This window comes from Engystomops pustulosus, chromosome 3, assembly GCF_040894005.1.
Source record: "Engystomops pustulosus chromosome 3, aEngPut4.maternal, whole genome shotgun sequence".
NCBI lineage: Eukaryota > Metazoa > Chordata > Amphibia > Anura > Leptodactylidae > Engystomops > Engystomops pustulosus.
Genome location: NC_092413.1, coordinates 202,202,458 through 202,226,030, shown reverse-complemented (window position 1 = coordinate 202,226,030; position 23,573 = coordinate 202,202,458). Strand labels below are relative to the sequence as shown.

At 43.5% G+C, this 23,573-nt stretch overlaps 1 protein-coding gene across 3 annotated transcripts in view; it reads left to right on the top strand.

The window, feature by feature from the left end:
* The window catches only part of NBAS (NBAS subunit of NRZ tethering complex), a 415,971-nt gene that overhangs the window by 102,168 nt on the left and 290,230 nt on the right, over positions 1-23,573 (top strand). For all 3 annotated transcript variants that reach the window (XM_072143606.1, XM_072143607.1, XM_072143605.1), the window contains exon 22: positions 21,960-22,043. In XM_072143606.1, coding sequence (XP_071999707.1) covers positions 21,960-22,043 — 84 coding nt within the window. The remainder of the gene's footprint in view (positions 1-21,959; positions 22,044-23,573) is intronic.

The following is a 23,573-nucleotide window of genomic DNA, read 5'->3' as shown; positions in this document are numbered from 1 at the left end:
GTAAAAAATGAACCTAATGATATTTGTTTTTTTTTCACAAATATATAAAAAATGTTATTTAACTTACTTGGGGAAAGAAATCCTGTCATCTTAGTCTCCAAGACACTTCCTTTATTCTCCTGCTAATTTCTCAGTAATTCCCCTCGAATAACCTTTACAGAGCGATTCTCATGTCCCCCCCTATAGTTCCCCTCACCGAAGAGAATTCCTGAGGGAGGGGGAGCTGATTGCCCTTATAGGACATCTACCACCAGAATTCCTGACGGTAGACTGCCCTTACTTACTTGGATGTCCTGTTTTCTAATCCATGAAACCTTTTTTTCAGCTTCTGGAACAGAAGCATCCATCTGAAAAAGACTTTATAAAATATGCTAATGAGTTGGAGGTGCTCTAGTCTACGTCACCTGAGCACCTCTTGCCACCGCATTCTATATGCACACCCCAACTCTCTGAATTTTTTAGCCAGGTACTGGAGGCTGTCTTTGGATCAGCGTGCGGGTCCAGTCTAAATTTCTGAAAATGGGGGAGTGCATATATAATTAGTGGTGCCAAGAGGCGCTCTGGTAACTTCGGCTGTGCTGTTACCAGTCAGTCAGCATGTGAATGATGCAGCCGAGTTGTTTTATCTGAAGAGAAAGCACGCCCCTTGTCAGTTAGGACAAGTCACTCCACATTGCTGATTCCCCCTCAGCATTGCTGATTCCCTTTAAATTATCACAAATTGGAGGTGCTAGATAAAAGGTGGTAAGACAGAACCTTAGTGAAATATATGTATGAATCGGGCCATGTTAGGAGACCCAGCAAACCATGTTCTGCAATATTTAAAGATGTTGTACTAAGTTTGGAAATTATCATCTATCTACAGCAGGGGTCGGGAACATTTTTGGCTGAGAGAGCCATGAACGCCACATGTTCTAAAATGGAATTCTTCAGGAGCCTAGTAGATAGGTAACCACAGCCCATGCCCCCTAGTAGATAGGTAACCACAGCACATGCCCCCTAGTAGATAGGTAACCACAGCACATGCCCCCAGTAGATAGGTAACCACAGCACATGCCCCCCAGTAGATAGGTAACCACAGCCCATGCCCCCTAGTAGATAGGTAACCACAGCACATGCCCCCCTAGTAGATAGGTAACCACAGCACATGCCCCCCTAGTAGATAGGTAACCACAGCACGTGCCCCCCTAGTAGATAGGTAACCACAGCACGTGCCCCCCTAGTAGATAGGTAACCACAGCACGTGCCCCCCTAGTAGATAGGTAACCACAGCACGTGCCCCCCTAGTAGATAGGTAACCACAGCACGTGCCCCCCTAGTAGATAGGTAACCACAGCACGTGCCCCCCTAGTAGATAGGTAACCACAGCACGTGCCCCCCTAGTAGATAGGTAACCACAGCACGTGCCCCCCTAGTAGATAGGTAACCACAGCACGTGCCCCCCTAGTAGATAGGTAACCACAGCACGTGCCCCCCTAGTAGATAGGTAACCCCAGCACGTGCCCCCCTAGTAGATAGGTAACCCCAGCACGTGCCCCCCTAGTAGATAGGTAACCCCAGCGGGAAAAAGAATTAAATAATATTCACCTGCATCACCTTGCTGCCTGTAACCAGTGATCAGCGCTATGTGCATCTTAGACACACACAGAGACAATCACTATTTATCAAAGATTTGTCTGCGAGCTAGAAGCAGCCATCAAATGAGCCACACTAGCTCTTGGGCCATTAGTTTCCTACCCCTCATCTAAAAGATTGGGTATTACAAGCTGATCGGTGAAGGTACATATCAACACGAGAACCCCCCAGCTATCTGCCGAACTGGGGTCCCACTCTTACTAATTGATGGAGAGGTGGGTTAAGCATACATACAGGAGCGTTGGAGATAGCTGAGCACAGTGCCCATCTATCACTGACAAACCACTCCATCCATTAGTGAGAACTGGACCCCCTTCTCCAGATTGCTGGGGTTTCCGTTCTTGTGATTGGTCGGGGTCCTAGCAGTCAGATTGTCACCCATCTGCTTGTCGTACAGCCCCTTTAACATATCCTGCTGACGGATGCTCAAGTTGAGCTTTGGTATCCCCTCCTCAAGTCTGGGACATCAGATGCTCCTCCAGTGCTTTGGTATCAAAGTTGGCAGCAGAAGAAGGTACAATAAGTAATTTATGAATATTGAAAGCTCAGATTATTGTGGTGGTGGAACCTCGGGAGACCCAAGTTATAGAAAGTTACTTGGGGATTAGGACGTTTCATCCATCAAAACCCAAGATGTATTTCCTCATCGTTCTCCTACAAAAGGCTTTTCACAGCTCTCTGTATAAACTTCCCAAGTATTGTAAAGTGACAGACATAGTGAAGGGGATAATATTCCTGCTGTCACCTCCGCCGCTGCTGGGATATGAGTGTATCTGCAATTGTGGGCGCCAGGGCTCTGTTACTGTAGCAACCAGATGTGTCTTTATTAAGTGCGGATCGTTAAAGGCAATGGTGGTGGCAATACACTCAGCAAATTTGCATGACAATTGAGAATTAATTGTCTCTCGGAATAGTTATGTTCACAGTCACTTCTGTTATTGCAGCTGTAGTGGAAATGAAGAGCAAAACAAAAGCCACGGTCCTTTAACATTTCATTGCTTCCGGGCACATAGGAATGTGACAGCAGAAGACGACCGGTGGCGCATCTTATCAATGTTATTATTCAGCATTGTTGCAATGTTCTTTTGTCTCTGAAAGATACATATGAAGCTTTATAAACTAGTAGATATACCTGTGGGGTATGTTTGGTCGGGGCCAAGCATCGGCATCCTTGGTGAACATCTTAACATTGTTTTGGAGGTTTCTGGACCAAGACAATCTGGTGGATGGACATCTCCATTACTGGAGGTGACATGCCCTCTCATAATCTGATTTTAACTACTGTTGTAGGCAAAAAAATAGGATTACATGGAAGCCATTTGGATGAATCGTTGTCCTACAAGGAACATTCTGGTCCTCCAGGTCGTCCTGCAAGGAGCTCACTTAATGGGGGTTTCTGATCTTGCCCTGAAGACAACTTTTTGGGGGAATTGAAGAAAGTCCCATTACCCTTCTGACCCTTCATACCGTTCATAGCCTTCTGACGTGTGATCATCCAGTCTCGACAGACTTGTTGATGTTTTGATCACTTCAAATGTAACATCTAGGCCAAAAAATGTAACACTGGAGACCATGGATTTGCCCAGATGTCACCTAAAGTCATCCCCAACAGCCTTTCATGAACGGAAGTGCTGGAAAGTTGCCACAATTGCACATTAGATGGGCAAGTATGAACGTGGGCTATAGACATCTATTGTGGTCGTGATCTAGTAATTTGTGTGGCTAGATCACGGCCACAATCACGCCCATGTGAATACGGCCTTAGAAATATACCAAACATTGAATGCAGGCAACAGCAAAACAAACATGAAGACCTACCTTAACCCCTTCACGCTCCGTGGCGGATATATCCGCCACGGAGCGCAGTGACTTAGCGCTCAGTGGCGGATATATCCGCCACAGCGCCTATGCCGGCTCGGCTCTGGATCAGAGCCGAACCGGCATCGGGAAACACGGGGTGCCGGCTGTAACTAATAGCCGGCACCCCAGTGTAACACCCGCGATCGGAGTTGCCTCCGATCGCGGGTGCTTAACCCGTTAAATGCCGCGGTCAGCGCGACCGCGGCATCTAACCTGCATCTGGGGGGTCTTTCCCCCACGATCGGCCCCCCCGAACCGTTTTCGGGGGGCGCCGATCGTTGCTATAGCAACTCTGGGGTCCGATCTGGACCCCAGAGTTACTTGCAAGAATTGCCGGTAAGATGGCGTCTGTGACGTCATCTTACTGGCACAGTGCCAGCCTATGCAAGTGTATAGGCTGACACTGATAATACTCTGCAATACATCAGTATTGCAGAATATTATCTTGAAGAAGCAATCAGAAGATTGCTTCTTCATGTCCCATGGTATAAAAGTGAAAAAGTAAAAAAAAAAAAGTTATTCAATAAAAAAATAGTCATAAATCACTAAAAATGCCCCAAACTCCCAAAACATATAAAGAGACATATAACTCAAAAAAAGTCTAAATCATAACACAAACCCCACATATATAGTATCACCGCGTCCGTAACAACCCGTAGAATAAAAGTAAATCATTATTGAACCCCCACGATAAACGCCGTAAAAAAAAACTGTTATAAACCCTCCAAAAATTATGATTTTTACCTTTTCAATCCCACAAAAAATGCTATAAAATGCGATCAAAAAACCATATGTACTCAGACATGATACTGGTGCAAAGTACAACATGTCCCGCAAAAAACAAGCCATCAACCAGCTCCGTAGCCAAAAAAGTAACAATGTTATGCCACTTGGAAGACGGCAATACATAAATGATAGATTTTTCCCCACATTAGGGTTTTGTTTGACAAATTTAGTAAAACGTAAGAAAATATATTCATGTCTGGTATCCCCGTAATCGTATCGACCCATAGAATAAAGATAACATGATTATTAGTCTATACAGTGAACACCAAAAAAAAAAAAAAGTAAAAAATCCAGTACAGAATTGATGCTTTTCTACTCCTGCCCTCAAAAAAAGTTCCTAAATTTTCAACAATAGGTGATACCAACCCCAAAATGGTAACAATGGAAAAAGCATCTCATCCCGCAAAAAAAATGCCGTCACATGGCCCCAATAACGAAAAAGCGAAAATTTTATAGCCTTCAAAAGGGGCCAATGAGGAAACTAAAATCCTGGCAGCTGCAGCGCCCTCCTTCCCTTCTGCACCTCGCTGTGCCCCCATAAAACAAGTCACAGCCACATGTGGGGGGTCTTTGTACTCAGGAGAAATTGCAGAACAAATTGTATGGTGGGTTTTTTTTTTTTATATTTTGGAAATGTGTAAATTTTTGTGCTAAATGAACGTATAAGGGAACAATTTGACCATTCTAAATTTCACCTCCATTTTGATTCAATTACTATGAAGATCTCAAGGGGTTAACAATCTTCGTAAAAGCTGTTTCTGATAGATTGAGGGGTGCAGATTTGAAAATGGGTTGGTTATATAGGGGGTTTTGATGCTAAATATGTAAAATTTCATTCAAAACTGTATTTATCCCCAAAATAGTCAATTCTGAAAATCCGGAAAAGCGCTATTCTATTTGTAAGCCGCGTGACATCAAAATAAATTATCCAAACATTTCAGAAATTATGAAAATGTAAAGTAGACAAATGGGAAATGTTATTCAGCAACTTATTTAGGTGGTAAATCTATCTGCCTGAAAACGCAATGATTTAGAATTTCGAAAATGGCAAATTTTTCAAAAAAATTATCATATTTTCTTTTTTTTTGTAAATAAACGCAAAACTTTTCTGCCAAAATTTACCACTAAAATGAAGTACAACATGTGGGGAAAAAACAATCTCAGAATCGTTTTGATAAGTAACAGTGTTCAAAAGTTATAACCATATAAAGCGAAGCAAGTCCGAATCCAAAAAATCGGGCTGAGCCTTAAGCTAAAAATGGCTGCATCCTTAAGGGGTTAACAATGTTTTGACACAACAAATAAAACTTAATGAAGCTTCTGAAGATACCGGTTTGTTAGTGTTAAAGGTACTGGCCCCCTCGCCCTCCCTATTTTGTTTCCTCTATATCCTTTGTTATCCGTGTTTTATATTCCACCGTTTACCCTCCCCCCGCACTGTAAAGACATTCCCTGAGATACTTTACACTAATTTGTTTTTGTTTTTTTTTTGCGTCTAGGAAAGATTTATGATCCGCTTTTTCCGGTTGTTTTATTTTGCTAATTACCTCCGACTAATTAAAAGTCGTGTTGACCTCCCGGTCGTACTTACCCACAGAAAATAAAAATAGTCTAATTTTATCAGGCCACAAGATGTTATTTAAGGGAATTAGAGTTTTCGAGGAAATTAATTACAGGAGGGAGCGAGTGGAGTGGAATAGTTCATTAAGAGTAGTGCGCTCCCGTTATGTGGACGCAGGCCTGGTGCGCTTTGTGTGTTATGTCAGGATTGATTTGGTTTTTACACTAAAAATAAAAAAATTCCAGTTTTTGACTACCAGGGAATCCCAAATTGTGCAAGTTCATGGCGGTCCCTAGTCATAAAATAAAAATATTGCTATGTAGGTGACGTGTCCTGTATCTTAAACCTGTCCTTCCTGTGAGATGAATGCAAAAGAAACACTTTTTTTTTTTAATATGAAAATTATATTTCGGTGCAAAATGGGTGCGGCCATTAGATCCTGTCCACTAGTTTCTCTGCGGGAACAGGACTTGAGTCAGTGAAGTCTACGTGGGAGCTGCAGGTTACAACGGGTTCACCAGAGCTTCATAGAGAGGGCGAAACATCGCTTTTTTATTGCTTTTTGCGCTTTTATCTGTGGAATAAAGAAATATTTTTTTTTAAGGAGTGCTGCTTCGCTACAGTTTTTTTTTCTGGAGACCTTTAGGACATGATCATGATATATGGACCACTAAGGTCGCATTCACACACTAACAAGAATGTTTGTTTTAGTCTACATGTGACCCAGGAGATTATGGGGTCCATTTCTTCTTCACCCAAAACCTTAAAGTTGCTTTAAGTGCAGATTTGACAGTCCCCATTCCGATTGAGGATTGGTTTATAGGACTCTCCGAGAACAAGTCCAATATTGGATGATTTTGTCTTTTTGAATCATATTCCAAGAATTATGTGCGAGGGTTTGGTCTTGATAACCGTGGTAATGCCTTATCCAATCATTGCCCTCTACGGACCCCAGAAACGTTTGACATCACATGACCAAGGACCGTTTTTTATCCACAGGAAGTAAACAATGAAGCTTCCTGTAGAAGAACTGCAAGCAGAGATCTAGGAATTCATGCAGAACCTATATTGGAAAACTGTATAACTTTTAATTACGCAAACAATATCAATTATTTGTGGAATGTGGACGACCCCTTTGACTACTTTACATTTATGTGGAATGAAACTAATTAACAAAGATATTTGAATGTAAAAACTGCTTGGTGATAAAAGTTTTCGATTCCCTTGATCTGATGATGTTACAAATTGCTTTTTGCTTTGGCTATGTCACCATTGCAGAGCTTCCCGACTCCTGCAGAGAGCATGACTACAATACAACAATCCGCTGTCAGCCATGCAACATACACAATCCACCCACCTGAGGGTCTGACACTTTATTTCAGTAGTTTAGGAGCTACAATGCCAAGTCCTTTAAATAAATCCTAATTTCTTCAATATTGAAATGGTCACAGCATTAGACCCTTCTCTCCAAAAACACTGCATGCTGTGTCACTGATCTGTCCTCGGTTATATGGCTGTGTGACGAGAGCGGCCCTCTCACAGATGAGTACATGACTATCTTCTGGTCGCTTCGTTTTGTGCTGACCTTGTGGTTAAACTATAGAAAAAGTTTTTGATGAATAAAAGTTTCAGAATAAAATCTGATCAAATAATGATTGAATCTTACACTGCTCACCAGGGCAGTGGAGTTGGTGACCAGTTTGGTGGAGTTGTTCTAAAATAGACCGACTCCGACTCTACAAATGTGTATGTATGTAAATAAATGGATAAATCGCCTACTTATGTTTACACAATAAAGATAATTTCTATGCCCACATTTTGCAATTTTAATCAGTTTTATTGCTGTCTTTGGTAACAGGTTAGTGTAAGAATCCAGAGTGTGGGCAGGGACTCTCTAAGCAAACACTTCATGATCTATCTGTGCTAAGAGATGCTGTGTGCTGACAATATGCTTAGATTGTCATAGTACAGGATTCATCTACACTTTTATTTAGCGTCTGAATATTCTACCGGTATATGACACAAAGAAAAAGAGAGATGTGACAGATCAGAGATGAAAGATGATGAGATCCATGAAATGGATATAAAACGTAATGACATTCTCAGCTCTGCTAACTCACCTAATCAATAAAACAGAGGTCTATAAAGACCTCATCTGTTTGTAGCTTGTAGATTAAACCTCTGCACGCTGCTTGCTGGCAGGAGGTGCCTGTGTTGAAGCTGGTGTTGTAATGCAGGAGGGGGGGGGAGCAGAAAGCACTGCAGTGTGCAGACAAGAAAAGCTATTTATGAGAAGAATCCGACCATAGTCGGATTTATAGACACGTTGGAATTATATCTGTTAATTGCTGTATTTTTGTTAGTAACTGTGAATTAGAGAATGTGTTATTTTGTTATCCTGAGTACATATAAGAATCTTGTCTCCATGTGAATACCCCTTTAAAGATTTAGCCCAGGAAAGAGCTATCCTTATTCGTCCAAGGCCTTTTCACTGTTTAACTTTAAGGAGCTGCACCAGTAACCAGCACCCTAGATGCACCAATAACCAAGTGTAAAGCATAAAATGCCACCCCTGAAATTATAAATACCACTGTACCGCAATAGATACCACCCCAGCAATCACATACTGCGTTCAGAGAAGATAATAGTGGATACTCCAGAGCAGATGATAATACAGGGGAGCAGTTAGCAGTTGCAGTGATGCCCAACCTCGGCCAGTCACTGGTTGGAGTGATGCCCAACCTCGGCCAGTCACTGGTTGGAGTGTCGCCCAACCTCGGCCAGGTACTGGTTGGAGGGCAGTCACTGGTTGGAGGGGCGCCCAACCGCGGCCAGTCACTGGTTGGAGGGGCGACCAACCTCGGCCAGTCACTGGTTGGAGGGGCGACCAACCTCGGCCAGTCACTGGTTGGAGGGGCGACCAACCTCGGCCGGTCACTGGTTGGAGGGGCGCCCAACCTCGGCCGGTCACTGGTTGGAGGGGCGCCCAACCTCGGCCAGTCACTGGTTGGAGGGGCGCCCAACCTCGGCCAGTCACTGGTTGGAGGGGCGCCCAACCTCGGCCAGTCACTGGTTGGAGGGGCGCCCAACCTCGGCCAGTCACTGGTTGGAGGGGCGCCCAACCTCGGCCAGTCACTGGTTGGAGGGGCGCCCAACCTCGGCCAGTCACTGGTTGGAGGGGCGCCCAACCTCGGCCAGTCACTGGTTGGAGGGGCGCCCAACCTCGGCCAGTCACTGGTTGGAGGGGCGCCCAACCTCGGCCAGTCACTGGTTGGAGGGGCGCCCAACCTCGGCCAGTCACTGGTTGGAGGGGCGCCCAACCTCGGCCAGTCACTGGTTGGAGGGGCGCCCAACCTCGGCCAGTCACTGGTTGGAGGGGCGCCCAACCTCGGCCAGTCACTGGTTGGAGGGGCGCCCAACCTCGGCCAGTCACTGGTTGGAGGGGCGCCCAACCTCGGCCAGTCACTGGTTGGAGGGGCGCCCAACCTCGGCCAGTCACTGGTTGGAGGGGCGCCCAACCTCGGCCAGTCACTGGTTGGAGGGGCGCCCAACCTTGGCCAGTCACTGGTTGGAGGGGCGCCCAACCTCGGCCAGTCACTGGTTGGAGGGGCGCCCAACCTCGGCCAGTCACTGGTTGGAGGGGCGCCCAACCTCGGCCAGTCACTGGTTGGAGGGGCGCCCAACCTCGGCCAGTCACTGGTTGGAGGGGCGCCCAACCTCGGCCAGTCACTGGTTGGAGGGGCGCCCAACCTCGGCCAGTCACTGGTTGGAGGGGCGCCCAACCTCGGCCAGTCACTGGTTGGAGGGGCGCCCAACCTCGGCCAGTCACTGGTTGGAGGGGCGCCCAACCTCGGCCAGTCACTGGTTGGAGGGGCGCCCAACCTCGGCCAGTCACTGGTTGGAGGGGCGCCCAACCTCGGCCAGTCACTGGTTGGAGGGGCGCCCAACCTCGGCCAGTCACTGGTTGGAGGGGCGCCCAACCTCTGTCATTGAGGTTCTCGACTCTTCTCTTTGGTTTTAGGAGACACCCAAGAAGACATGTAGCTGTATTGTCGATGGGAGAGCACAGAGATTTATGTTTATGTTAAAGTGGTGCAACAATGGGTCTCAAAAAATATTATGCATAATTTTATTTAATTCGGTTTCTCCCAGTATAAATAGTAAACCCATGCAGTGGTACGTTAAACACCCCTTAACCTCTAACTATAGGTCCTGGTGGAGACCCCCCACACCTTTCAATAATTGCCGCCTCTTCATCTTCTATTGTTGTTTTTGTTTCTTCTCCAAAAGCAAACACACATTCCTAATTCTTTGTAAGATGATTCTGCTAGGAGGCAATAATAGATCTCTCCGTCTCCAGAATGCCTCCAATCTCCGTTCTAATTAAAACACATACTTCTTTTGCCTGAAGTTGTTTCAAGCCGCCTTTTAAATTCCAAAATGAGATTGGAAGCGCGTTGCTCCTTGTCTCTTAAATCAGTATAAGATAGACTTCATTATCTGCCAGGCTCGAGGAGGACTTTGATGTTTCATCATGAAAGGGTGATTTGCACGAGATCTATCGCCCTGGTTGCATCTCGGCTACGTTGTGGGTCACTTTGTAATATACCTTTTATTAGGTCCTTTCTTCACAAGATGCGTTCTGTGACAAAACACATGCACTGGCTGTTTAGTTAGAATAAGTGACGGAACAGACGCATTGGGTGTTATTAGTAGATATCAGCAGCCCTGTGATCACTGTGCCATTAGCATAAATAATGCAGCAAAGGCTTGGTCGCCCTCTGGGGTGTTCAGAGTAAATAGAGGCTTGTAAGCTGATAAGGTAGTATCAGTCTTAAGATACTGTGGAGCTGTCAGTAGGTATAAGTCAGATGGCTGATGGAGCATACCTACTGTAGAAAATGTATTTCTAGTTATATATAACAAGATAAGATCCATCCTTCAGAATGGACATCTAGTTTAGGTACCGGAAGTCTCTCTCTCTGTGAAGTTTAAAACCTGTCCAGCTTAAAGGAAATTTACCATCGCAATCCATCATGATGAACCAGGGGCACTTACTCATAGATCCATAGATTCTTATATTTGTTATCCATGGTCTCCTTCCTTCTAAAGTCAACATTTAAAATGATGCTAATGAGCCTGAAGACACTTGGTGCTCTGTCCTCTTTAGCTGTTAGATTGACTCAACCTCCCCCTGTTCCCTCAGCACTCCCCACTGTGTGCTGCTGTTTCACTAAAGCAGGAAGCGGGAGGGGGAAGTGCTGAGGGAGCAGGGGGTGATACAATGTAATCACTTGTGAAGAAAGATCAAGAAGGAGACATGGTGAAGACCTTTTGGCTCATTAGAATTATTCTAAAAGTTGATTTGAGATGGATTTTAGATTGCCATGTTTAACAAATATAATAGGATTACCAGTCACAGTGCCAGGACACCATGACTCTGACACCATGACTTTAACGCCACAGGCCTGGCTTACTCTTTTTCCACTTACTTTTGTTCTTATCATTCTCCCTCCTTCACTTCTAATCTGTTTTACAGATTCAAATCTCTACTGAATTCCAACTTGCTAACACGACATACAGAAGCCCTCTGAGTTGTCAGATTACATAGACTATGGCAGTTAGTCACAACAGTTAGATCTTCCTGTCTCTCTAGATTTCACTCACTTACTCTTCCTGTCTGTCTGTCTGTCTGTCTCTCACTGGCTGTCTCTCTGTCACTTACCCTCCCTGTCTTTTTCTCTCTATCCATCTTACCGCACACATAACCTTCTTACACTCATTGCCTATAGTTACCAATCAAATCTCAGAGCTCATATTAATGACCTGTGGCAGAATAGTAACCAATCACTGCTCAGCTTCTAACTGCCGCAGTAGTAGCAGACAATTGCTCCTGTATATGGTGGTTAATGAGTGGATTTTGGAAAGCGTCAGGTGAAAAGCTGTATCTCTCTCTCTCTATATATATATACACTCACCGGTCACTTTATTAGGTAGACCATGCTAGTAACGGGTTGGACCCCCTTTTGCCTTCAGAACTGCCTCAGTTCTTCGTGGCATAGATTCAACAAGGTGCTGGAAGCATTCCTCAGAGATTTTGGTCCATATTGACATGATGGCATCACACAGTTGCCGCAGATTTGTCGGCTGCACATCCATGATGCGAATCTCCCGTTCCACCACATCCCAAAGATGCTCTATTGGATTGAGATCTGGTGACTGTGGAGGCCATTTGAGTCCAGTGACCTCATTGTCATGTTCAAGAAACCAGTCTGAGATGATTCCAGCTTTATGACATGGCGCATTATCCTGCTGAAAGTAGCCATCAGATGTTACAGGGTACATTGTGGTCATAAAGGGATGGACATGGTCAGCAACAATACTCAGGTAGGGTGTGGCGTTGCAACGATGCTCAATTGGTACCAAGGGGCCCAAAGAGTGCCAAGAAAATATTCCCCACACCATGACACCACCACCACCAGCCTAACCCGTTGATACAAGGCAGGATGGATCCATGCTTTCATGTTGTTGATTCCAAATTCTGACCCTACCATCCGAATGTCGCAGCAGAAATCGAGACTCATCAGACCAGGCAATGTTTTTCCAATCTTCTACTGTCCAATTTCGATGAGCTTGTGCAAATTGTAGCCTCAGTTTCCTGTTCTTAGCTGAAAGGAGTGGCACCCGGTGTGGTCTTCTGCTGCTGTAGCCCATCTGCCTCAAAGTTGGACGTACTGTGCGTTCAGAGATGCTCTTCTGCCTACCTTGGTTGTAACGGGTGGCGATTTGAGTCACTGTTGTCTTTCTATCAGCTCGAACCAGTCTGCCCATTCTCCTCTGACCTCTGGCATCAACAAGGCATTTCCGCCCACAGAACTGCCGCTCACTGGATGTTTTTTCTTTTTCGGACCATTCTCTGTAAACCTTAGAGATGGTTGTGCGTGAAAATCCCAGTAGATCAGCAGTTTCTGAAATACTCAGACCAGCCCTTCTGGCACCAACAACCATGCCACGTTCAAAGGCCTCAAATCACCTTTCTTCCCCATACTGATGCTCGGTTTGAACTGCAGGAGATTGTCTTGACCATGTCTACATGCCTAAATGCACTGAGTTGCCGCCATGTGTACCTAATAAAGTGGCCGGTGAGTGTATATATCTATATATATATTATACCGGGAGGCGAGGGGAGGCTTCTGGCTGTTTCATTAGCGAGGGGGGGCTGCTAGGCATTTCATTATTGAGGGGAAGCTGTGGTCAAGTTTTCTTACCTTTTTCTGGTCAAATTAAGTGCGTTTGCTTGTATTTTTAGGGATTCTTATACTGAAATAAATACAGTACTCTTGATCAATTAAAACTTTTTAGCTATATTGCCTGCATTACTTTTGAATTTTAATCCAGAATCGGTTGTATTCTTTTGTCGTCATTTCATTTTGTTCCATCCACTGTGAAACTCTGGACAGAATTTCAACAGAAAAGGACAACGTTTCTTATTTCCTGGATGGACAAAATCCACAGCATGAAAACTAGGTTTTAAAACTATAATTCATTTAAATAACGGAGCATAAAAATACCTGCAAAAATTCCCCGATTTATGCAGACTATGTACTAAGTTTGAATCACAGTGAAATCTGAAAGTGAGAGTCTATATTTACAAACAGAACAGAATGAAGTGGCGGATTATGTTTCTGTGCCGTAATCCACTTCCATTTTGGCTTTTCTTCTAGAAATGATCTGTAGCGTTATCCCCGCCTCCTTCTCATAGGCTCTTGCGAGAAGTACGTGCCTATGGATTGTCTGGAATCCACTTCCCCCGCGTTTTATGTTGATGTTTATTTTCCCTTATGAAGTGCGATGTTATTATGTTCACTGCTGTCTGTGCCCGTATTCTCTACCTGCACGAAGAAAGCTATTAGCGCGGAAAAAAAATCACACCAACTGGCTTCTCTGGAGGAAGCTAACAAGATAAGCCCCTTAACCTCCAAAAAATCAAAAGCTGATTAGATCCCATAATCAAAATGTAAAGCAGGCGAGCGCTCCTCTCCGCGGCGCACATCGAGGTGGCCTTGATGCTGTTTTCTTCAACGCCTCACTATTTAATCTCCGGAAGGTGAAGCTGCTCCGATGTTGTAACCTGCATGTTTTTCCTTCTGTTTTTGATGATGATGGTAATGTTACTAAATCGAGAAGCCGTGAACATTTATTCCGAAGGTTCCGAAGCAATATCCTCAATTTGTCTCTCTTTTTTTGCGGTCACACTAGGTTTTGTTCATTAGCCTTACCTTCAAGGGTAGATGTAGATACTAATTAATGTGATGAACGGTTTTCCCTCCGGGGTCTCGCGTGCTGACTATGAAATGCAGAGTATGTTTCACAATGGTCTTTTTGTTTTTTAATTGATAGGATTTACTTTCCGGTTTGCCCGCGCTATTGTGAGGTCTTATACCTATACAGCATGATACCTAGCACACCCACTTATCATCTGCTCACAGCGATCTACTTACACCAAGCCTTTTGTTGTCTCGTTCATCAATCACATGGCCTGGTGGCGGCTCAGCTCTATTACCTGTATATGGCTGAGCTGCAATGCCAAGCTCAACCACTATGCAGCGTAGGGCGCTGCACTTAATGAACAGTAAACACTACAGATGCTTCAAATAGCTCATTGCTGGTGATGCTGCGTGTTACACCGCACTGACATGATGCTAGCTATTGGGACCCACAGCCATCAAAAGAATAAGATCTTGTAAGTGCCCCAATTGTTCCATGTGAATGGATGAAATGCTTTGGATTGCACCCTAAAACCTGTGTCCCACTCTGAATGTATTGATCTTAAATAATTATATTGGGTCCACGCGAATAAAGAATCACTCAGACACACACAGTCTGTAAGGAGACTCTCTAATTTATTATTTAACTACAGAGTGTTTATCTGTCTTAGAAGGGGCTAGCCCTCCTAGGTACTATGCTTGGTTTTAATTGGATTATCTGAATTTGTTCAGGGTTTTGCAGTTGTGCAGTAGTATAGTAGGTATAAAGAATAAATTACATATCATGTGATTTATGTACACGTATCTACTTTCATGATTCTGGAGCAAGCAATGCACACAATGGGCACAGTTACTTACTCGGACGACGGAGTTCACCCAAAGTGCATTGTCTGACCGGAATGCACTCTACCGCGATTTTCTAAGATCGTGCGCCAGATTTCCTGCATGTGTCGCTTCCCCGCTCAGGTCCCCCGGAGTTCACCATCTTCTTCCTGGTGCATGTAAGTGCATTGTCTTGCGACACAATTTGAATGTTAAATCCTGCGCTCAGTCCGAATCAGTTGGATCGTCTGATGGCCTGCCCCCCCCCCCCCGATTTCAATAACTGATAGACATGGTGGGGGGCATTTATCGTACGGCGGTGCTTGTGGCCGGTGTATGAAAAAGGACACACCCTTCCCTATCGCAATGGATACATCAAGAGGCGTAGGTGTTTACGATGCCAGGCTAGGTCGTCGGGCAAAACCAGGTCCGGTGAAAACCTGCCACATACAGGCTCACTTCGCCAGTGGCCCTGCCACTTCAAGCCCATATGGTGTGCAGGTTGGGTAGGTGCACAAATATTCTCACATTGTACTAACACACTGACGCATAGAGAGAGATAAGACAGATCAGAGATGCATTATATACCTAATAGACAGAGGCTGACAGACTTTTACACTGTGAGCTCTGCTACATCTCACAGATATGTGCCTCCCTCTGCCCCCGGATCACTTATCTCCTTGTAGTTTGCAGCCTCTCTGTCCATAATCTCCTGGCAGGAAGTGATCAATCATTGTCTCTGAGCTCCGTGCAGGGAGCGTGGCTACAGGCTCAGAGCAGAGACAGACAGAAATCTCCTCTGTGCGAAATCCAAGATGGCAGACCAACCCGAAGTCAGAAGTTACAGGGTCGTGTCTAAGGGCAACTGAAATAGTGTACACCAGGACTGATAGAGGCAGTGTTAGAGAATGTGTTATTTTGTTATCCTGAGTACATTTAAGAAACTTGTCTTTGTGGGAATACCCTTTAATGTGCATATAAGTATTCCAAAAGTTGGAAACAGACCAAACTGGGGATACAACAAATCGTGCGGGTTTTCTCCTCCAAATCACATAATATATATCCCCAAAAACCACAGCTACAAACCTGTATAGCTGGTATAAATACAATCCTATACTACCTACAAAGAATGAATGGCAGCTGACACAGAATATAAAAAAAAAATTCAGAAATGTTATGTTAATGTAAATACATAAACAGCACTACAATTACTGCAGCATTAGGGAACATTTACACGATGAACCAGGCAAACCTACCGCCGCAGGCTGGAGAGGAAGAGGGATGAGCAGTGCACCATGGAGAAGCGAGAGGCCTGCACCATAACACAGCGAAATATAGGACATGTACTATATTTTCCCGTGCATGGTCGGGTTGCGGTGGGACATGTGCTCACCACACAGTGATTGGGCGCCATAGACATTAATAGGGAACAATATGCGGCTGCAAATGGTGTAGCCGGATATCGGTCCCCATTATGTTTGTGTGAATATGCCCTTACTGGAGTCATCCCCGAGTAGTATTAATAGTTTATACGGTTGAAAAAAGACAGATGTCCATCAAGTTCAACCAGGGACGGGATTGGATGAGGAAGAGATTTATGGGAAATAATTCTATATAACATAACCATCAATGTTATTCAGGTGTAAAAAGGCATCTAGACCCTTCTTGAAACTCTCTGCTGTCCCTGCTGTGACCAGCGCCTGAGGCAGGCTATTCCACAGATTGACAGTTCTCAGAGTCTTTAAAGGCCAACCCAATTTTACAACTAAAATACATATTATATATAATATATATATAATACAAGTACATATTATAATAGTCTCTGTACGACAAATATCATTGTATAGACAAATATGTCTCAATAATATAACTGATATGTATTGAATGTCTACACAGAGAAATGTACAGCCAAGATTCCCTCCTTCAACCAAAATACATAGTAACGGGGATACCAAACAAAGCTCCGTGAAGACACCCCAGCACACATTTTGCCTATAAAGCCTTTGTCCTGGGGTTATACAGCCAAAACTCATGTCGGGGTTTTGTTTTTTTGTTTTTATATATTTTTTTTATATGTCATATTTGTGTCAGCTGGTATTTATTCTTTGTAGGTCGTATCAGTTGTCATGCAGCATTGGGGACCTCCATTCTTTATATCACTGGGGTGAGACCACCAGCTTTGAGAAACTAGCTATAGGTGTAGTAGGTGGGGTAAATCATGGAATCACTTCTTTCTACTCCTAAGCTTGGATTCAAGCCTAATCCATTTTTGATCTTTATCAGACTCAGGGACATAGACTTAAAAAGTTACCAAACCGGGCCTTTGCTTTCTCTAGATAAAAACAAAAACAAAAAAACAACAACAAACCAAACAAAAACGCAGCCTTTTTTCAACTCAGAACAGAACACAAAACCTGCTCCTCCGAGCTCTAACTAAATACAGTCGATCCTGAAAGTACCGGGTGCCTTCCTACCGGGCCCTGGAAATGCAAAACTCGCAACCGTGCTTGCAGGCCCAGACTTTGTGGTGTCCAACCAGCGCTCGGCTCCAAAAGACTTTTGAGATTTGTTCCAAAAGTGAGAGATTCGGTCCAAAAGCCTGAGATGGATTGGGAAACCCTCCCTCGCTATTCAAAATCCAGCTCCAGGGCCCCTTTATTCCGTCTTTCACTAAAATCCAGCTTCGGAAAGTCTCTGCCTTCCTCTACTCACTACAACTTGATGAACGTACGTCTTTGTTTCAACCATATTAATTATGTAACTTCCCTGGAGCCTAAGACATAAGACAGAAACCAGGGGTGTAACTACAGTGGTATCAGCCATATCAGCCGCTATGGGGCCCACGGTGTCAGGGGGCCCCGTCATCCTACCTGACATACTAAAGAGTGGAGGATGTGCACCATTATATACATATTATGTTGCGCATTGTACAGCATAACATGTACATAACATATATGTGCTGTATATATGCTCTATATGTGTGTATAAATGTGTGATTGTAACTTGCATGTGTGAGTATACAAATATGTATATTTCTTAAGTGAGAAGGGGGGCCCCATGCAGAAGCCTGCTATGGGGCCCTGCTTCTCCTAGTTACGCCACTGACAGAAACCTAGGGGGAAGTATATTTGCCCTCAATGACTTTTCCCTTCTCACAGTTGAAGGCTTCATAGGTTCTTTGAAAGGGGTATTGTTGTTCTAGAAAATGTAAGATTTGATATGTAAATCTAAGTCTTTATATAAATCATATTATATGATGTCGAAATTGATGATTGGAGCAATTGACTTGATTTACGAAAGTAAATGTACGCATAACTTTTTAGTTGCTGAATCGGGTCTTCCCCTTTGCTGTAATGTACATGGAGTTTACAGCTGCCATTTACCAACTTGTAACATCTGGAGTCGCCCGCCGTGGAGGGGAATGACGCCATAACGGCTGCTGTATCTGTAGGAATCTCGCCGCTGTGCGTTGCGAGCGGCTCGGAATAAAACACAGTAATGTGATTTAAAGGTCACTGGATTATTTTAGGTTTGAAAGTCCTTTATCGAAAATGTTCTTTCGCATCCACTGCACTGTAAAATTCTGTGTCAGCAGCGAGATTTAACACTGCCGCAGTGTCAAGTGAGGAAAATGTTAATTGCATACGTGAAAAACAATTATTGTACGAACGCGGGGGGAAAGGTTCGGTACACGAGCGGCTTTTAAAAGAGCATTACGTGTGTTGTAAATGTTACATCCTGGAAAATGCTGCATTTAATGCTCCCCGCTGTAAATAGAAACTTTCTTTATATCCGTAATGGGCGGCAAATTGTACTCGCTAGATGTGACTGTAGGTAATGGACTGCTGCTAAAACAAAGTGGCTTCTTGTTTACCTATACATGACAGGCTCCATAGACAATGGACCCACAATGCAATGCGCTTAGGGGCTTCTACAATGTACAACAATATCAGAGAAATAGTGTGCATGAAAGGTTATGTTTTCTCCATAAATTTTATTTCCTTAAAGGGACACTGATTTCTTGTGAAATCTTTCCCTATTAAAAATCGCCTCCAAAGTCATGGAGGAGAGTCATATTTTGCCACAGATGAGTCGCTTTTAGACCCTGAAAGGGGGTGTCAATTCAGAGCCACAGATGAGTCGCTTTTAGACCCTGAAAGGGGGTGTCAATTCAGATGCCCCTATCTTGAGATCTAGAGCACCTATGGGGCTGATGTCATATTAAAGATATTAATTTTTAGCTTTCAGATTGCATTAGAATTGAGGAAAAGGCAAGAAGACATACAGGCAGTCCCCGGGTTACATACAAGATAGGGTCTGTAGGTTTGTTCTTAAGTTGAGTTTGTATGTAAGTCGGAACTGTATACTTTATCATTGTAATCCCAGCCAGAACTTTTTTGGTCTCTGTGACAATTGTATTTAAAAATGCTGGGTTGTCATAAGAACCAGGAGTAACACTAAATCTTCATTACAGACACCTGTGATAACTGTTACTGCTGATTATTGTAGCCTAGGACTAAAGTACAATAAATTACCAATGTCCAGAGGTCCGTTTGTAACTAGGGGTCGCATGTAAGTCAGGTGTTCTTAAGTAGGGGATCGCCTGTACTTAGAAATAGGAGATACAGATTTTTTATAATAAAAAAATCCAGTTACCATGTGTTTCTTTAATGGCCTGTATCTCATGTAAACACAACCTTTTGCGTTCTGAAAGATGAGATTCTTATCTTTAATATGGCCAAAGCGTGTTTCTAACTACTATAGAACCAAATACAGTATATAGGCGTCTAAAGAGGCGATGTGAAACAAGCTGGAAAGTAGCTTATATGAAACTCTCCAGAAGTCCCTACCATTCCATGTTTCATTAGGGTTTTTGGCAATGTAAACATAACTTGTATATGATGTTAACACATAGAATTAATATTGTGTTTATGTAAACTTATTGCAATTAGACAGATCTCTCCGAAGCCGCCTTTAGATTGTGATTGCAAAACGCTCTCTCTAAATGCGACAAGCGTGGCCATTGTCGTCTATAGGCGACCTATGTACAGCTGCAAGCTTGCTGCCACACACTAGTCCCCCAATACGTTTGTGTGAGTGTAAGAAACTAAGAAACGCCATTGAATTGCAGCGTAGAGGAGCTTCTTCCAATCTTTTGACCATATCCGGTTTGGTTCGACTTGGATTGGGTGCCATGTGGTTGCATCTTCTCTGCAGACAACTAGTGATGCCCAATCAGAGCTGAGCAGTTTTAGATCAATTTGTAAGTATATGCCAAAATTGTGTCTGGTATTGGGTAAATTTTTTTTTTTTAAAGCAGTGAAAAAGCAACAAGTGGCTAAAGTCAACCAAAAACAAACTAGTACTGTGTAATAGAAAATGGTGTAAGGAGTCTTGGTGTGGTTGATGTCAATGTAATGTGTCTGTTCACTTTAAAAGATAGTTTAATGTGTAACAAAATAGCAAAATGGATAGCGCTGATGATGATAATAAATGTTGTAGTATACGTTAATATAGAAATATGTCCCTATGTCCTTCTTTTCCCCCTGCCATTCTTTCTTAATTTAAAGGATATCTACCATCAGGGTGAAGCATTGTAAACCAAGCACACTTATACTGGTGTGTGCCCCCTCTGGCAGGACTCGCTTGTCTTTTAGGTTCTTTTGCCCTTGTTTTTACAAAAAACGGTTTAAAATAAATTATACACATGAGCTTGTGGGGCTCCGGGATCCATAGGTTTTAATGGAACCTGGATCCACTCAGGTCAATTTGCATATTTTTTTCTACTTTTTTCTATTGTAAAAACCAGGGCATAAGAAGCTAAAAGAAGAACAGATCCTGCCACAGGGGACACACCACACACCAGTATGACAGTGTGCTTGGTTTACAATCCTTCATCCTGGTTGTATATGTCCTTTAAGCAGTTTGTCAGTTGTCTGCCCTTATCTACTATGGTGTTTTAATTTTTCTTGTCTTTCTGCTTCCAACACAAATGGAAAAACTAACCGCACTAGGATGACATCTGAGTAACATCCATTTTTGTTATCCAAGCAGTGGGGTACATTTACCATGTGATGTTCGCCCCTATGAGCAGGTTCTGTGCTGGCATAGAATTGCGCTATAACCTGTATGGGCACAGGCTATTGGTAATGAGCAGGTGTGTGGCAGACGCCCCGTCCAGCCCACTCTACCATTGGGTACACCGCTCCACGTCAGTTGGAGTTGTGGTAATGCCGTAAGTGGGGAAATGAGCACAATTTCTGGCATTTAAGGGCTTGTATGCCAGGTTTCAGTGGTAAAGACCCTGAAAATCTTCCCCAGTGACCTCCATGAATGAGTTTCATCTATGACCTGGATGAGAGTATTACATGCTCCCATTTTGTTAACACCAATAGCACACATATGCACAGGGGTGAACCTACATTTTCTGGTGCCTGAGGGCAGTAATAGAATGGCTCCACACGTTACCCCATGCAGTAGCAATAAAACAGTATCTTATTTTAGTACGGTAGTACTCTTTATGTCTTGTTTTACACCTGTATTGACATTGGGTGTAAAAGAGACCTTATTTTAAAGTGTCAGGACCTACTTTGTAGCAAGATGATGGTGCCCCCTACCATGTATCTCTATGGAGAAGTGGCGTGGATGAGCAGCACTCACCCCCTCCTCCTCTCCCTTGCGCTGACGCGTGTCCTCGTGTTACGGTACGGCGGGCACATGTTCGTGTGAATGTAGCCGCACACGCATTTCTTGCATGAGGTAAAGCCCTTTAAGCTTGGAATATTCCTAACAATGGTAGTGATACCTCTTTAAGGTTCTTCCATAACATTTAGAAGCAATAACATGTCTATTGATGGGAAGCCATAACTTGTAGATACAGATGTTTATGGCTGGTGTTGTAGTAAATGTAAAGTCTGGAATCATTAGCCCAAAATGGAAATGTAATATCCACATCTGTGACCCACATTAGTTCCATCCACGTTTCCTCCTCCTCGTATTTCTTATCGTTGTTTATGTTGCCTTCTTAGCTTTGAAGCCGGCGAGTTGAAGATTGTCGCCTGGAACGAGCAGGAACACCGCGACAAAGACTGGTGCGAAGAGCCTCAGTGCAAGTAAGTCCAGTGTGAGGCGTAATTGAAAGGAGCACGTCGGATGCGCTCATACATATTTAAATGACTGTTTTTATGTTTTTCCACTCAATATGTTAATACTTTTTAATAGAGAGAGCGAGGCACATCAAAGAAAGGAGCAGAACATTAGCGAACATTTAGAAAAAGAGGCCTTCACGCGAATCCCGTCCCCTCCGCTATTCCCCCTTTGTTACTTTTCCTGAACTAAATTGCTTTTCCTTTCTTTCGGAGCGCTAAGCTAGGCTCTCGATTAAATAAATAGAGGTGCACACCGCTTCAGGGGGATGAATACAAAACACTTTTATTAAAAGCCATTCAATCAGCTTGACTTCATGGATGCAGGATTGTCTCTACAAATAAATGGCACCTGATAAAGAGCCGGCATGGGAGCGCAGCAGCCTGCTCCCGGAGTCCATGTATAGGGGCATCATGAGTAGACATCAGCAGGCAAAGGTCAAGTGACGCCACCGGAAACATCTTACTAAAGGGAACATCCAATGAGTTTATCTGCTGTGGAATACCATGGACAGGTTTATATACTTGGTACATTTACATTTTGTATTCTTCTCCAAAGCTGCGTTTACACTTCTGTAAGCACTAGAAGCTGTCGAAATGCAAACACTTAACGATTTAGCTGAACTCCTGTTCACCAATTAATGGTTGAGGATCTGGCATGTAACGTCATTAACTGTCAACGGGAATCCCAGAAGTTGTCCAGCAGAGGTCTTGTCTATTTCTGGCACTCTCATATTGGATGGAGCATCGCGACGCCTGCTCAACCTGCCACTCCAACAATTGCTTGGGTTTCAATTGGTCGTTCCACTGCCTTTCAGATTGTTTTCCCCCTAGAGAGGTAGAACAGTTAACATTCTATTAAAAAAAATAGAAAAAATTTGCTTAATCAGCTCCTCGTTCTTGGATGTCGCCTTAGTGCCGATGCACCGAAATCGGAGATAGTATAATCCAATACCAAAAAGAAAAAATAGATCTGGTATCCCAAATGGTAATTTGCTAAATATAAATATACACTTTATTAATTTGTGATTTAAAAAAGTACATGTTGAAACCATAAAAACAACTTTTGCTTTTCGAATCAGAAGATTCTTAGTCCGTTGTTAGACTACAACTAAATGTCTTTTGAGTATTTTTTTTTTCCCCCTGTAACTTGGTGTAACCTATTTAAGAAAGTAAGCTAAATTATTCATCCCATGCAATGAACTCATATAGGGGTTTCCCCTAATTCATCTCCTAATGCCAGCGACTGCCACAGTGTGAAAAACTATCTTTATATAAATAGGTTTTGCAAATCAGAATCTCCATTTATTGCATCACATGTACTTGTAAGGATACCCAGACTATGGGATTGTGGACTGCAACAATTAGACTCCCTGTTCAAATATGTTCTAGACAAAAAAGTGGTTGAAAATAACCTCAGACAACTATACTGCAACTATACTATTTAGATGTGGCGGAAGTAGTAAGCAGTGACTGGCTGCCACCAGAAATGGTCAA